At 37.9% G+C, this 15,700-nt stretch overlaps 1 protein-coding gene across 1 annotated transcript in view; it reads right to left on the bottom strand.

Moving 5' to 3' along the window:
- Positions 1 to 376: 376 nt before the first annotated feature.
- The window catches only part of XRCC5 (X-ray repair cross complementing 5), a gene marked incomplete at its 3' end in the record, with an annotated part of 60,009 nt that continues 44,685 nt past the window's right edge, over positions 377 to 15,700 (bottom strand). Inside the window, exons 17-20 of the mRNA XM_082001376.1 lie at positions 8,746 to 8,855; positions 8,125 to 8,221; positions 6,015 to 6,082; positions 377 to 469 (exon numbers count right to left, since the gene is read on the bottom strand). Coding sequence (XP_081857502.1) covers positions 377 to 469; positions 6,015 to 6,082; positions 8,125 to 8,221; positions 8,746 to 8,855 — 368 coding nt within the window. The remainder of the gene's footprint in view (positions 470 to 6,014; positions 6,083 to 8,124; positions 8,222 to 8,745; positions 8,856 to 15,700) is intronic.

Raw genomic sequence — 15,700 nt, 5'->3', positions numbered from 1 at the left:
ACCTTTTTAAAAATTATCTTCAGTTTTCAACCCACATAAATAGCCATTACAGATCTACAAGCGTTGTTAAATGCTATTATAGTAAATTATAACAATCTACTATCAAATGAGCAGCATCACTGGCTCTTTTGAAACACACTAGAGGACACATTTAACTTATGTAAACACCTGTGTTACTATATAACACAGTATTTGCCATCATGAAATTACACACTTGGTTATGTTTCACAATAGCAAATAAGCAATTTCACATGGTTCTTTACTGACTCAATTCCTTAGGTGTTTTCTAAGCCATGCACTCTAATCTACTCTTTTAAGTAACACTCTCTCTCTCTCTCACTGCACCTTTCAGTTACAGTTTAATTCTAAAGCCACATTATGTCTTTATGGTACTTACCAAATCATCAACATCACCACCTTCATCTGTGGGAGGCAGAGTTTCATTTTTCTTTTCTTCCAGAGCCAAGAACTGAAAACACAAATGTATTTATATGGTACTGACCAAACTCAGACCCATAATGTTAAATTAACAGAATGTCTCCTTTGTATATGAAAATGAATCCACCTGTAATTAAAAATTATGAGTGAAGTTTGTTCTGGTTTCCACCCTCCAAAGTAATCATAAAGTACAGGAGATTTCCTAAGACTTGCTTTTAAAGGATTTTATGGGGAGGTGTGTTGAATAACAGACAAACAGATATGGTTCTTCAGACAATGGTTAAGCTGTGGAACACCCTGTAATAAGGATACTGCAAATATTAGTCCCTAGTCTCACGAGGAGATGAGGAAAGTTCATAGAAGAGAAACGCTTTGAAGTCTACTGAGACCACAGAAACAGCCTCAAGCACAGAAAGTACTTGAGACACCAGTGGCTGGAGCCTGGGACTGTACACTTTCCCCTACCCATCTTTGGGTAGTTATTTGTAGTTATTATAACTAAACCCAGTTATAAATAAACCCAGTTATAAATAAATCCCACTGTCAAACATGGGATTCTGGGCTAGATAGAAATTTTGTCCATTACAGTATGGCCATGGTTACATTCCTAAAAAAGATACCAATATCCTTACTATAAAATCATAAATTTTCTTTTTCATATTAAAATGCACCAGAACAAGTACACAGAGCCAGGAACAACCCTGTCTCAGATAAAAAGACGTTTGAGAAAGCTGGGAAGGCAGAAAAGCCACGTTCCATGACTTTTTAGTTTCATCATCCTTAATTCAGAAACAACTTCGCTATAACTCTACATGATGAAAGAGAACAGCTAGTTTAATGTGGTTATTTTCTAACAAGTTGTATATACCTGTTTAGAGTTTAGGTAACTCTTTTATGCAAACAGCTGGCTCCTGAAAGCAAGCTGCTGTTTACCTGAGGACTTCAGCTATAACAGCCATAGACATTTTGTAAAAGGTCATGGGATCCCTATATCAGAGCAATACCAGTCTCTGAGAAAATACACTTGTACTGTAAAAAGCTTAAATATTATTTTACATAAATAAAATGTTCTAATCCTTCTCTAAAGCAATAGTGACAGTTTTAGACACAGGGTAAAAAACTGAGAAGTTACCTGCTGCATCCCATTTGTAGTACCAGATATCATATCCACTAGGATGAAAAGCAAATACATTGCTTTTGGTTAACACCAAAAGTAGATGTTATCCAAAAGAGGATGTAGACAATCTCTGCCTAGTTGTCTCAGTACCCAAAAGTCAGACCTTTCCTGCATCCTAAACAGCAACATCCAAAAGGAATGTAGAAAGCTTACTCCACAGACAACGCTGATTAAGTTTTAACATGCTGACTTCAACTTATCATATAGATATTGCCACTGAAAAAATAAAAATGAGAAGGTGACAAGGCCAGAAGGAATTAGAATTTCAAGATGCTGTATATCTGTGTATCTTTTTTGCTGGAAAAGTTCTCAATCTAGTAGTATTATAAAGCACATACTATGAAACTAAAAGCTAATAACATTGTCAGCTCTGGAAGGCTTTTTGTGCCAGATCAAATTTCATTTTACATAGTTAATTAAGAGTCAAATGGTATTTCTGAAAGTAGCACATTTTTCAAAGTTTTCAAAATGAGCTTTCCCACACTAAAAGCTAAAGAAATGTATGATGATTTGCAATAAATTGAAACCTGAAGTCTCCATCAAATGCTGAACATCCAAAGTTGGGGGTTTTTTTCCAAAATCTGTATTACATGTAATTTGCTTTTGCATAAATGTAATAGTTGTGCTGAAATTCATTATCTTCCCCAAAGCAACCAGAAAAAACACTTGACATTTCTGCTATTTCAACCTATCATCCTCATGCTCTAAAAAGAGTGTATCACAGAAGCATAGAGTCACACTCATGAAGGCTGGAAAAGACCTTTAAGATCATCAAGTCCAACCATCAACCCACCACCAAGCCCACTAAACCATAGCCCAAGAGTACCACGTCTACATGATTTTTTAATACTTCCAGTGATGGTGACTCCACCACCTCCCTGGGCAGCCTGTTCCAATGCTTGACCACTCTCTCAGTAAAGAAATTTTTCCCGATATCTAGTGTAAACCTTCCCTGGCGCAACTTGAGGCCATTTCCTCTTGTTCTATCACTAGTTACTCAGGAGAAGAGACCAACATCCACCTCGCCATAAACCCCTTTCAGGTAGTTGTAAAGCATGATAAGGTCTCCCCTCAGTCTCCTCTTCTCCAGGCTGAACAAGCCCAGTTCCCTCAGCCGCTCCTCTTAAGACTTGTGCTCCAGCCCCGTCACCAGCTTCGTTGCCCCTCTCTGGATAGTGAGGGGCCCAAAACTGAACACAGGATTCAAGGTGCGGCCTCACCAGTGCTGAGTACAGGGGCACAATCACTTCCCTACTCCTGCTGGCCACACTATTGCTGATACAGGTCAGGATGCTGCTTGGCCTTCTTGGCCACCTGGGCACACTGCTGGCTCATATTCAGCCGACTGTCAACCAGCACCACCAGGACCTTTTCTGCTGGGCAGCTCTCCAGCCACTCCTCCCCAAGCCTGTAGCGTTGCATGGGGTTGTTGTGACCCAAGTGCAGGACCCGGCACTTGGCCTTATTAAACCTCATACAGTTGACCTTGGCCCATCGATCCAGCCTGTCCAGATCCCTCTGCAGAGCCTTCCTGCCCTCCAGCAGATCAACACTCCCACCCAACTTGGTGTCGTCTGCAAATTACTGAGGGAGCACTCAAACCCCTCATCCAGATCATCGATAAAGATATTGAACAAGACCGGCCCCACAACCGAGCCCTGGGGAACACCGCTTGTGGCCAGCCACCAGCCGGATTTAACTCCATTCACCACGACTCTCTGAGCTTGGCCATCCAGCCAGTTCTTTACCCAGTGAAGAGTACACCTGTCTAAGCCAAGAGCTGCCAGTTTCTCCAGGAGAACGCTGTGGGAGATGCTGTCAAAGGCTTTACTAAAGTCCAGGTAGACAACATCCACAGCCTTTCCCCTCATCCACTAGGCGGGTCACCTGGTCATAGAAGGAGATCAGGTTGGTCAAGCAACTGGTCATCTCCACTATTACAGAAAAAAAACCCCAGCCTACCTAAAATAATTTTTCTCAGTGATAGGAAACTATGCATGAATAATGTAGCTCAACCAAAAAGAAAAATTTGACCTGTTACCTTTCTAATAAGCAGCCTTGTAAGTCCTCCTTTCTCCTTCAAACAGCAACCCTATAAACCTGAAATCTTATATTGAAAACAGTCCTGAAACTGCTATCACTAGCATCTGCACGTAAGAGAAAAGGCTTTTGTGTCACACAGGAACCACACTGAGAGCCAATCCCTTGACCTACATGTTTGCATAATACCTATTACAGAGGTGAAGAAAACCTGCATTTTACTCTACTGTTTGATTTTTTAAAAGATCCAATATAACCCTTTAGTGAAGGGTATCACCTTCAGTATAGAAAACAAATGAACCATTTTTGCAACCTACTACAGACCTAGGAAAATGCTGGCTTTGTATCACACAGGAAATCTGTGGCAGGGTTTAACTGGACCAAGGAGGACTAGATTTTAGATCAGCCCCATAATCTCGAGATAAAATTTTCTATCCCTGCAGATCTTACTCCAAGAATATCCAGTCTTCCAGTTTCTTAAGTAAAAAGTCATATAAACCTTCAACAGACAATGGCAAATCAGGGTTCCAGTTTTGGATCTGGAGAGTGTGTGGGGAGGTGGTTATCTAGTGAATAACTGGGATTGCCAGCCACCTAGTTAGCAAAGAGATGCAACCCATTTATTCTTAAAGTCAAGGTAACAGCCATGTTAGAGAACTCTGTTGCTGAGCTGATTTCATGCAATCTCTCTTATTCCCCTAAAGGGAAGTTAATGCTGTTGTAGAACCTTCAATCAGTCATAAAAGAATTTCCTATATTGCAACATCTGGCTGACTGCAGGTTGACATTAAACAGAAAAGTAATTTTGAAGTCAGTCTACAAATGCTTTGCTCCAGCTTAGCCTGGCAGCTGTTAATCTAGTCCTTGGTACTCTAAAATTTGTGCTGCATTCCTCTACAGGCACAGTAGTTTTTAGCTGCCACAAGCTCACAGTTAAGACAACAGTATGCTGTAAGGTCTTCATGGCTAGTCGAGATTTCCTTAAGGAATAGTCACTATTTCACATAGCATTAGCACACTTGGAGCATCAATGGTAGTTTCAGACTAAAAAGTGAAGTTCTCAAGAAACATATTGTCTTAAGAAGTTTCCAAGTAAATTCATAGCATCTGGAGTATGTAAAAAAAGCTGATACTCTTTAAAATCAGCCCTGGGGAAAAAAGTTGCTCTATACAATTATTTGTGATGCCAAACAGCCAGTAGGTCCTTCATGTCTAGAAAAAAAACATCATATTCTCCCATTTGTACTCTGTACATGTGCTTAGCTTGCTGCACTCTCAGTTTGTTAGCTTTTCATTTTCAGGACATTTCTGTGTCTTCTTCACCTTGAGGTAAATTGTTACAGATGAAAAAAGCAGTTTCTAAAATACAACCTTTTACCCACTCATTAACTCACTCATGGAGAACTGACTTCCACCCCTTCTAGTTATTGCTAATGTAAGGCCTGGAAGTTGCAAAAATCAATGTGGCATCTTTTAGAAAAGCTGCTTCTCTTGAAAAGTACTTAGTGATTTTAGCCACAGGTTTACCTTCAGGGGTCTGTAATACAAGGACCTTCTTTCTCCTACACTATTTAAAATCAAGGCCAGCAGCCTGATATAAGAATGGCTGCCTTATCCTCTCCACATAAATATGATTTTTTGACAGCAACTCTGACTTCTGCTTTCTTTCAAACAGAAGGCATCATTCTGCCTGTTAGAATTCGCTCCTTTGTAACTGTAACATCCTTCATTCATCACTGCAGTTACTGAAGTGTTGTATTCCTGTAGAGAGAATACCTGCAAATACTCCAAAAACTTTTGTTTCCAAAAGGATCCAATATGATCACAATATTAATAGCAGCAGCATCTATGATGTCCACCAATCCAGAAGAGCTGCATAAAGTGGAAAATACAGCTATCGTTACGTATATGGTGAAAACTAGCCATAACAACTTCATATTGCTAGAACTCATAACACCTTTAGACAAAAAAGTATCCCTAATCTTGAACTCATGTGATAACAATGAGATCACAGTTCTTTCTATGAAGTTCAGATAGTGATTTTGCATACATAAACAGTCTGTTGCTGTTCCACTAAACTGAATACCTGAAGTTCATATTCTTTGTAGAGGATATTTTCAGATAATGATGTCAATACATGCTACTTTCTAAAGACCAATTAAAGCAAATGCTGTGGCACATGCTAGGGAATTATTTTTGTTCTGACTTGGGGCAATTTCAATTGTGTGGCAAAAGGACACTCTTCTTCCTTCATATGAATCCTATTTCATTTATCTGAAGATTTATCCACATCAAGAAAGAATCTTCTGTTCCACAGCACGGGCTCTATACGAATAGATGCTCATTAAAAAAATGATACCTTTTCAGCCTCTTCACTAGTCACCAGACTTCCCTCTGCTTCATCTTTAGTGATCAAAGAAATTCTGTCTAAAAAAAATGAGATATAAAAATATCATTAGAAGGCTTCCCAAAAACGCACTTGATGTTAAAAGTGAAATGAAATTAAGTCTTCCAACTTCTGAATGTGTCATCAGCACCAGCAAAAATAAAAAAAAAAATATTGCTCAAAGGAAAATGTGACTTGCATAAATGAGTCAACTATGGTATAAAAATAAATTAATGAGCATATTCATAAGCTTGTGGAAGTATCCGTTTAGGAAACTGCTAATATTATGACAATCAAACTAATGAGACACTGAAATCATAGAACACAGATGAAATGCTGAAAATCTATCCAAAATTACACTTTTAGTCATTCTTAGCATGCTCTTCAGTCCTTAATAGCCTTAGAAAAATTAATTCCTAACATACAAACACTTATGCTGTGATTACCTACACTCTGACTACCAAAGTGCTGGTCCTGCCCCTGCTTTGCTCCTTTGTTGTGGCAGCACCACCATCCTGTGCAGTGACCCCCGAGGAAAAAAAAAAAAATCTCCATTACTTTTTACCCCAATAGTTTTTCCAGTCTAGCTCATCACCTGGCTACACAAATGCTTGTGCCTGAATAAAGAAGCTGTGGGTGTGAGAGCGAAGAACAAAAGATTCATAAAGGTTTCAGCAGCAGCACAAGCGTAATGCCACCTTAAAGTGCTCATATAACTACATGGCAGGGTTTCAGGAGACATGTGAACTTGTCGGATCTGCCTTACTCCTGAGCCACTAATTAACTCACATCCATCCCCTTTCAGTGATTGCAGTCGCTCAGGACAAGGCCCAATGCATACCACATTTGGTAGAAAAGAGGGCATGGGTCATGTGGCAAGAAGCAGAGAAAACTTCTGCTTTTGGCAACAGCAAGCGAAAAGCAGTTTTTTAGCTACCTACTGAGAGGAGCTAGATTATGCATAAAGCACCATGATTTTACCATCTTCTCACAAGAAGATAATCTATTTTGTGTGAAAGTATCAGGTTTGTATTTGTAATTTTTTTTTCCCCTCAAAAATATACTCCAGTTTGTTAAAAACTCTCGTTTGTACCAGCTAAAAATTATTAAAACAGTATTCTAGCATGGCTTTGGAAGAGCCAACTTTCCTACTTGCAAAGTTTGTTGGGTTTTTTTGTTTCTTTCCCTCCCCCCCCACCTATTTTCTTCAGAGAAGGTCCCCTACAATACTACTGAATATAGTCTTCTTTTAGTGTTGTCTTGTGCTGTTGTTTTTGTTGCTAAACAAATCCCCACCTTGTATTTTGAAAAAGTTGGACAAAGTAAACATTACAGAGTGTCTGGAGTTCATCACTTTGAAAGGTGCTATAAAAAAAGTATATCATTGCATTTTATAGCATGCACACTTAAGAGATACAGCTGGGCATTTAACAGATTTTCTTAGCACTGGTTCCCATTAAAGACAAGAGTATGACGTAAAAGATATTTTTTTAGTCCACCATGTTTCACATTTGTGAAAACATTCCCTTATTTATCACTTGTGTAGTGTCTGAACATCTTTTGTAATTGCACTGCTGTGCATCTCCCAGTTTAATCATAAGTACGTGTCGCATTACCACATATTCTGTCCCTTCAGGTTGCTTAAACACAAAATGATCAGTGACATATTTCAATGCTATCTATGCCTTTTTTGAAGTCTAATTTGGAAGAATCTTTTTATATCTCTGCTGCACGAGTTCTTTCCATTTATTTTGAAATTCAGCTGAAATCATATCTTCTTCTCCTTACCCTGTAACATTTAATTTGTATCTCTTCTTCCACAATTAATTTACCATTTCAACAAGACTTGGCAAGGCATTATGGATACTGCTGATATGAAACTATTAGTGCAAAAAAAGGAAGTTGTAATGTGAAAGGTTTTTTTATTTTCTTTAAACAGGCTGCAGGAATGAACCATATCATATGCTGCTCTGGGTTTAGGTTAGCGTCCCATCGCTAACAACGTTTTCTCTTACATAATGGATAATACAACTAGAAATACCTCTTTTTTTTCTTTTTTTTTGTATTTTAAATGCCATCCTACCTTGTATCATGATCTCCCAGAAATCAGCTAAGGCTTTATCTTCCACCTTTGATTTCAGGGCCTGCAGAAAGTCATTAAAGCACTGCACCTTGGACAGCTGAAAAAAAATAACAGCAATGATAACAGAGAAATATTAAAGTAGCTTACTAAGGAGTGCTACAAACTTAGTTCTTCATGAAGTCATCTAACATGGTGAACACAAAAGTCAGTACAGATTTTGGGGCTTATCTCTACTAAAATCAAGAGTTCTAAGGAAAGGGGAGCCACAAAAACTGCCTTTCAGAAAGCTAGAAAGACTTTTTTGCAACTAACTTTATTTAAGAAGAAATTTGCAGGATTGCTTATTTTTCTTTCACAAGCAGGTCAGAGACCTTGTGTTTTCATCTTTAAAAGAACACAAAGAAAAGCAAATAATACCAGAGAACCTAGTCCCCGTTCCAGTAAGAATAAAGAAACGTAAGATGCAAATAGATTTTGAAACTTGCAAACAGCATAACGGATTTTAATCTACGAATCAATTCTTTTTGCTGTAGCAAGAAATTATCAAGTTTCTACTACAGCAAATAGGCCCATCATGTCTCTAATTTGAAAAAGCTGAGAATTTTCACGTATTAACATTACCTTAATAGCCTCCTCTCTGAAAACTCTGATACAATTGATCCCTTTCATGTAGTACTGTGAACCTTTATTTTCCAGAAACTGATCAATGCGGTTTATCAACTGCTGACTCACTGAAAGACAAGGAGAAATAAATAAATCAAAGAATGCACACTTTCAAGGCAAAAAAAATTTTTCCTTTACATCTCTCTTGTTCTATTCCACAGGCATCAAGAGATAGTCATACCCATACCACCTCAAGCTACTCAAGTTGATAATTGTTATCTAAGCCACTGACAATTACTTCAGCCTCTCTGGAAAAGACAGATATACTAGGAAGAAACACAAGCATAGACAAGGCAAAAGTCTTCCCCTGAAAGCCAAGAACAAAAAACACTGGCCTAGCTTTTTTGATAGAGAGTAAAACCAGAACATTTTGGATCCTATAAGCTGAGAGAGGTTTGTTCTACAATGCAAAACATATCCGCTAAACATCCTTTGAAATACAGGCCTATTTCAATAAAAGCATTAAGTTTACAATGAAGGTGTAATATTGTCAAAACAACAGCTGTAGGGTGATTGGAGTTAAAAGACTACTTTGTTGTTATTGACATTAGAGTATATCTTGTCTCTGTACAGGCAGTTTGATGATTTTTCATCAGGGCAATGCTGTTCATGATTATGGAGATAAGTATTACAAACTGTGCATGCCTGACAAAAGAGAAGCAGAGGCAAACAATGAGACTTGCACCAACAAGAAAGGTAACATCAGTTTCATCCTCACTGTTGAGCTCCTCAAAGGTAGGTAGCTGTAAAACACTGCAAACCTGACAAGTGAAAATGTCACCAAGAGCTCTACAAGCCCAACTAAATTCCGCTGGATTTTAGTACTTTACTTTCTTCATGTTTAATTACAGGTGAGGAACTGTCCAATTTTACCCTCTGGCAGACACCTCAGCCTGGGAAAAGACAAGAGTGAAGGGCATACAGCAGTGATCTATAAACTCAGAAGCACTCTGAAAAGGATGAATAGGCAATGATAGTCCACTGCCTCTCTCAAAACAAGAGCAAAGAGTTGGGTTAAAAACAAATAATAAAAAAAAAGCACCTCTTCAAACAAAACCAGTTAACCTCTTTACTACAGGTTGCTGTGCAATGCTGCAAGTTTTAACAGCTTAAAAAATGCTTGAACAAAGTCTTAAGAGAGTTCTTAAGAGAATTCTGAAGAGAGGAACTCTATCAGGACAGATTAAAGATAATGTTGCCACTAAGGAAGAAAATGCAGGAAAGCATTCTGGACAAGTCACAGTATCTGCCTGTCCTGTTCTGGTATTGTTAAAGACTGGTTACTGGATTACCTTTAGCCTGACCTATAGCCCTTCTTATGTTCAGATGTTATGGGCATATATGTCACTGCAACTATTTCAGCCATGGAAACATCAACATAGAAAATCATCATAAGTAAACACACTGAGAAAGAGACATCGTTTAAATACTGTATTCCACTCTGCTCACTGGAAGCATACACAGTACTAGCCGATATATTTATGTTTCATAAAATGCCGAACCGAATCTGAAGGACAGCATCTCTGAAAAGAGTGAAACAAGACATGCTTGATATTCTCCCATTAGCTTTTGACTCCACGGTTTTCTAGAAAAGGAGGTAGATGTTCTGTTCAACAGCAGCTATCACACAAGAAAGTGTGCTAAAGTGCCTGCTGCTCCAGAGGTGATCAGCTTCACTCTTTTTATTTGTTTTACCAGTAGCTGACAAACTAAATTGAAGTCTCACTACTTAAGCTCCCCAAGTTAAGTCAGTCCATTTTTTTCATGGTTAATGATTTTCTCATTAAATGTTCTAATTTCTTACGAATTGTACTAATAAAAGCAAGTCCTGCTGGTGTTTTCAGTGCTGGTGGTGGTGTTTTTTAAATGCTGCCTTTTCATTGATGTGTTAAATTAAAACCCCAGGCACTATGAGGGTGCAATAAAAGTCTTTATTGTCAGAATGATTCCAGAATACTGTTCAAAATTATCAGACACCCTACTACTTTCGCATTTAATTTTTTTTTAAATTCTTTTCCATTTCATTGCACTGGCAAGCATCAGAAGAAAAGACTTCTTCTTGCTACTGACTGTGAACTGCCTCCTTTTGAAATCTGTTGTAAGGAACGGAAAAAAACCCTACAATGTTCTCCTAGGCACTGAAAGACCATAATATATGCAGAAAACAGGTTATGTGGCAACAATATTTTAAGACAGATTCTCCCAATATCTTGAAACAGCCTGGCTAAAATTGGGTCTGTCCATCGCATCTCCCTCAAATGACAGGCCAATGATTGATGAATCTAAAACAGATAAAATTCCTGTGTTCTGACTAGACCACCAAGTCACTTCAGGGAGCCAAAGACACTCTGATATGCCCCAGACAAATCTCAGGCATTGGGGTTTTGAAGAGCAGGTCCTAGAGTTACAAACTGACAGCCTTTTCAGGCCACTACTGTGTAGTAACAACTTGTTTTCTTCTCCGCCAACATCCCTCACACACATTTAAGGAAGTGAACATAAATTGGAATTCCAGCACTGCTAATAAGCACTGTTTTGCAGATCATACCAAGAAATTTTTATCTTCTGCTTCCCTCTTCTACCGTACTCGACTGGTTAGATAACAAGCACAGTGAAAAAAGTTTGGAGAACTACAGGTAAAAAATTAAAAATTAAAAAAATCTTTGAATAGAAGATCTTTTAGTTTTAACGGAATTTAGTCCCTTCCCCACTGGCATTCAAATACATTTTCTACTCTAAAATACATCCACCAGTGCTGATATTTCTTGTGAAATATGTCATGAACAATTATATTCACTTTTTATCCCTGAACAGTTGCAGTACAAAAACGCAGTTATATTTTTATGTTTTTTCAGCTCAGTCCTTGGTCTTGATTACTATGCCAACCAAATTAAGCATAATAATAGACAAAGCTGTATTACAGTCCAAGTTCCATTTCCTTGGGGATCCCCTCTCCCCTCTAAAAAATTCACCTAGTTAAGAAATAGCTCTTTCTGTAGATAAAAGACTCCTGTTGTTACCAATCTTTTGGTTTATCCACTGGTGGTAATGATTTGTATTAATGGACTTAAAGTCACTGACAAATCAGTTAAACAACCTGATAATAAATTTTAAACTACTGCTCTGTAAATACCATCTCTTTGTAACTGAAAAGAAGAAAGAAATTATAATCAGAAAACTGTCCTAATTTTTTAAGGACCTACTTCACCTTTAAGCCAAGAAATAAGAATTTTAAGATCAAGAGCTGTTGAACTACTCCAGTGTCCTATAAGGTGCTTTTCAATTTTGATTTGGTCTCTCTAAATGGCCCATGGGTATTGATCAGAATGATTTGGGCTGGATGTCTGAAGGACATCTGGTCAGTCCAAATCCCCGCTTAAACCAGGGTCACTGTGGGCCACTTTGGATCAGGTGGCTCAATGCTCCACTGACTTGAGTTCCAAGTAGTTCCAAAGATGGAGACTCTCCGAGTTCCCTGGGCCTGTCTTTCTATGTTAGACTACAATCATTGTGCTTTTTATATTTGTTTTCCCCATAACATCTAACCCAAATTCTGTTTGTTGCAACTCGGAGCTTTGCTTCTCACCTGATTGCTATGCCCTTCAAAGACAAATGTGGCTTCATCTTCTCTGGGAAACAGACGTACAAGAAACTTCAAAGTGATTTTATATACTCAAGTATTTGGTTTACAAATACTCTTCCAATGATTTTAATTTCATTCCAATCATTTTCATCAAACCAATCATTGCATTTGGCCTACCTAGCAGTATAGCATGAAGAGTCTCCAAAATACACAAAAACATCCAGTAAGATAAAAATGCAAAGTCATACGCCAACAAAAAGTGAAATTAAATACTAGTTTTTTAAAAAATATCTTAGGTCTAGAAAGAGACATTTCTGAAGAAAATCTTGCAATAAAATACCACCCTCATTGCAACTGTCTAATAAATTCCTATTGCAAATCTCTTATTCACAATTCTTTTATGCCCACAAAGCATCCAGTGCAAAACTGGTGTTTTACATTTTATTTAAGAAACTATCTACATGCCATGGCAAAAGTGTGACACCTCAGGCACAACAGAATATTTGCTGAAATCTACATGAGCAATTACTGACTCTTATTTTTCTAGAAATGCCTAGGAATAAAAATATTAACAAACTTGCTCTAAATACAAAAATAAGTGTTTGGCACAATTTGTCTCTGGACATTTTTTCTTATGTCCATAAACTGTAAGGTTATCATTGCAAATTTCTCTCTTCACTGACAATCAGGTAAATAAAAAAAGCTCTTCCAACTACAGGACTTCAGACATCAAGTTCTCAGATAGGATGCAATGAAGTCTGGCCTATAAAATTGCACAGAAAATTTACAAATCAAAGAAAATATTATGCATGTCAGTATCTTTTTTATCCCACATGAAGCCATCTTATCATCTACAGAAGTGTACGAAAACACAACACCCCATATCAGACACCTTCTGCTCTCCAGAAATGCAGACATGGATGGAAACCCGTAAATAGTCAAACAGGATGAACTGGTAGTCATGTGGCTACTCCTCTGGCATTACAAAGATGGCCAGCACTCATTGCATTTGAGAATCTTCTTTGCAGCCATAGCCATGAAGAAACTCATTGTACACCCTTGGGAGTAACGATTAGATTCCACTCAGGCAAACTAATCTATTTTATTTGCATTCATTGACAAAAATGTCAGAACCTGTTGTCAGAAGACTGCTCTTTGTGATGACTGTGCACTTGTAACCTGTTCAAATTAAGACCTGCATAAAATGACATCTCTCTGGCTATGAATGCAAACAAGAAAGTAAAGATATCTGGAGGGGAAACACAATACTAGTTATATGAGCAATCAACACTAACCAGTAAGCTGACACCCTCACACACAACTCATCACATAAGCCATAAGTGGGACCCTACTGTAATAAACTACACAGACGTCAATTAAAAACAAAGTTGATTACTGTTTCAGGAATTGAGCTGCCAGTCTCAGAAAACCTATCCGTAGGGCCCTTACCAATTCGAAACCCTCAGATTTTCTATAAAAATGTATTTACACATTAGTGACCCAGTTCTCACTAACAGTGAATGCATCGTTTCTCCTGCTCTGGTCTGCGTGGGACCCAGCATTCAGACACAGGCTGACTTGCACATAGGCTTCTCCACTGAATGGCACAAACCCTGATCATCAAATCCCAGTGAGGCCACTGCAGGATATGCATTGGTACTCATTTTTCATGATAAATATACCTTCAGGACTTCCTACAAGCTGTTTAGAAGAATTTAAATATTTTTTTTTTAAATCCCTTGTCATATTTTGGTCTTGATAACTTTATAATTTTGGTGAGACACTTGCTGTGGACTGAAGAGGATGTGTGCCATTAACCTGCAGCTTAATTAAAAAGCCACTGTACTGTCAGTATTTAAAGTACAACTCTTTCTACTGCTACAACTTCTCTATCTACCAAAAAAATCCACCCCCAAGGAAACAGTTGAAAGCCCTTTCCCCTCCCTATGGGAGGGACTCTGTTGCTATTTTGTGGGGAAGGAGGAAGAAGGAATTGCTGCCTTTTTTAGAAAGAGAATGTAGGTTCTATTCAGTTTGGAAGACTACACTGGATGCTCTTTTTATACAAGAAAGAAGCAAAACAGGATGCAACCTAATAGTTCACCTGTCTGCATCCTGACACATATAATGTAATTGTGGAGTTTTTTTTCCAATAAGGTATTTGGATGTCACAGATTATCCTTTCTTGCAAAGACTTTTTACATTTCACATGTTGTAGCAGAGGAAAAAAAAGTTTCATCACTAAATGACATTTATGTGACACAATTATATTTAAAAAAACCCTTAGAACCATTGAATAGTTTTAAGGCAAAATTTACTATTCACATAACCAGAATGCAATACAGCAAGCCATTAAAAACACACCTGTAATGTTTTATGTATTAAGCTACCTAAAAGCCTCTAAAGCAGAAGAAAAAAACAATATGCAGAGCATGTTTTTATTTATAGCGGCTTTTCTCCTTTAAATAGGTGACTGCACTACATTCTGTCTAACTATACCTTATAATTAGAGCAGAGATCACATGTAAAATAAGAGCAGATTGCTCACAATTTCAGAAGCCATCCAAATGTGTTCCGCAGTTATCTCCAGCACAGCTACCAAGTGGACATATTTAAGCACTCTTTAGCTAAACCATCTTCAAGGGTAATCACTACACTTAGTTCTGCCTTAAAGCCTTCCTACATAATAAAATTAATTACCGTAACAAAGTAGTCAGCTGTTTCAGAGTTTCTGCATTCTAATATATTGTACAATGCTTTTTTACTGCATCTTAATATATCTGAGACTTGAGAACACAATTCCAAGTATTTTTTCAATAAACAATTTCTTCTGCATCCAATGCAAAATCCATGTAAAAAGCCGGCTAGCTGGCTTATAAATCTGGAAATTCTGGAGAAAAATAGCTATGTAGGCTTTAACAGACTTTATCACAAATCAATACACTACTCAACACCCTCCTCAAACTATGTCCAAAAGGACCAAAGACCTTGTTGAAATACCCAGCACCTCACTTCAGCACCTCTGCAAATCTTTTTCTTTGAAAAGAAGTGCTACATTAGTGGCTAGCGGGCAGATGAGGTTTATCTTGCCAAAACCTTCAAATCATCCTTTAAAAGAAAAAAGGACCCCATCCGTCTTGTGTGTTCTTTTTGGGATTACATATATCCCTGTATAGCTATTCCAGTAGGGAAATGCCATACAAACAAATGATAATTCGTTTGCATTTTCAGACTTAGGGCATGGAAGACAGTGGCTGACCTGTGCTTTGTATTTTTCCTCACCTCTGCATCAAAACCCTGTCTTGCTGTACGCTGAGAATAGATTCAGTG

The sequence above is a fragment of the Phaethon aethereus genome (assembly GCF_964289735.1).
Source record: "Phaethon aethereus genome assembly, chromosome: 6".
NCBI lineage: Eukaryota > Metazoa > Chordata > Aves > Phaethontiformes > Phaethontidae > Phaethon > Phaethon aethereus.
The sequence above is the reverse complement of the archived record's forward strand: the minus strand, read 5'-3'. Positions and strand labels throughout refer to the sequence as shown.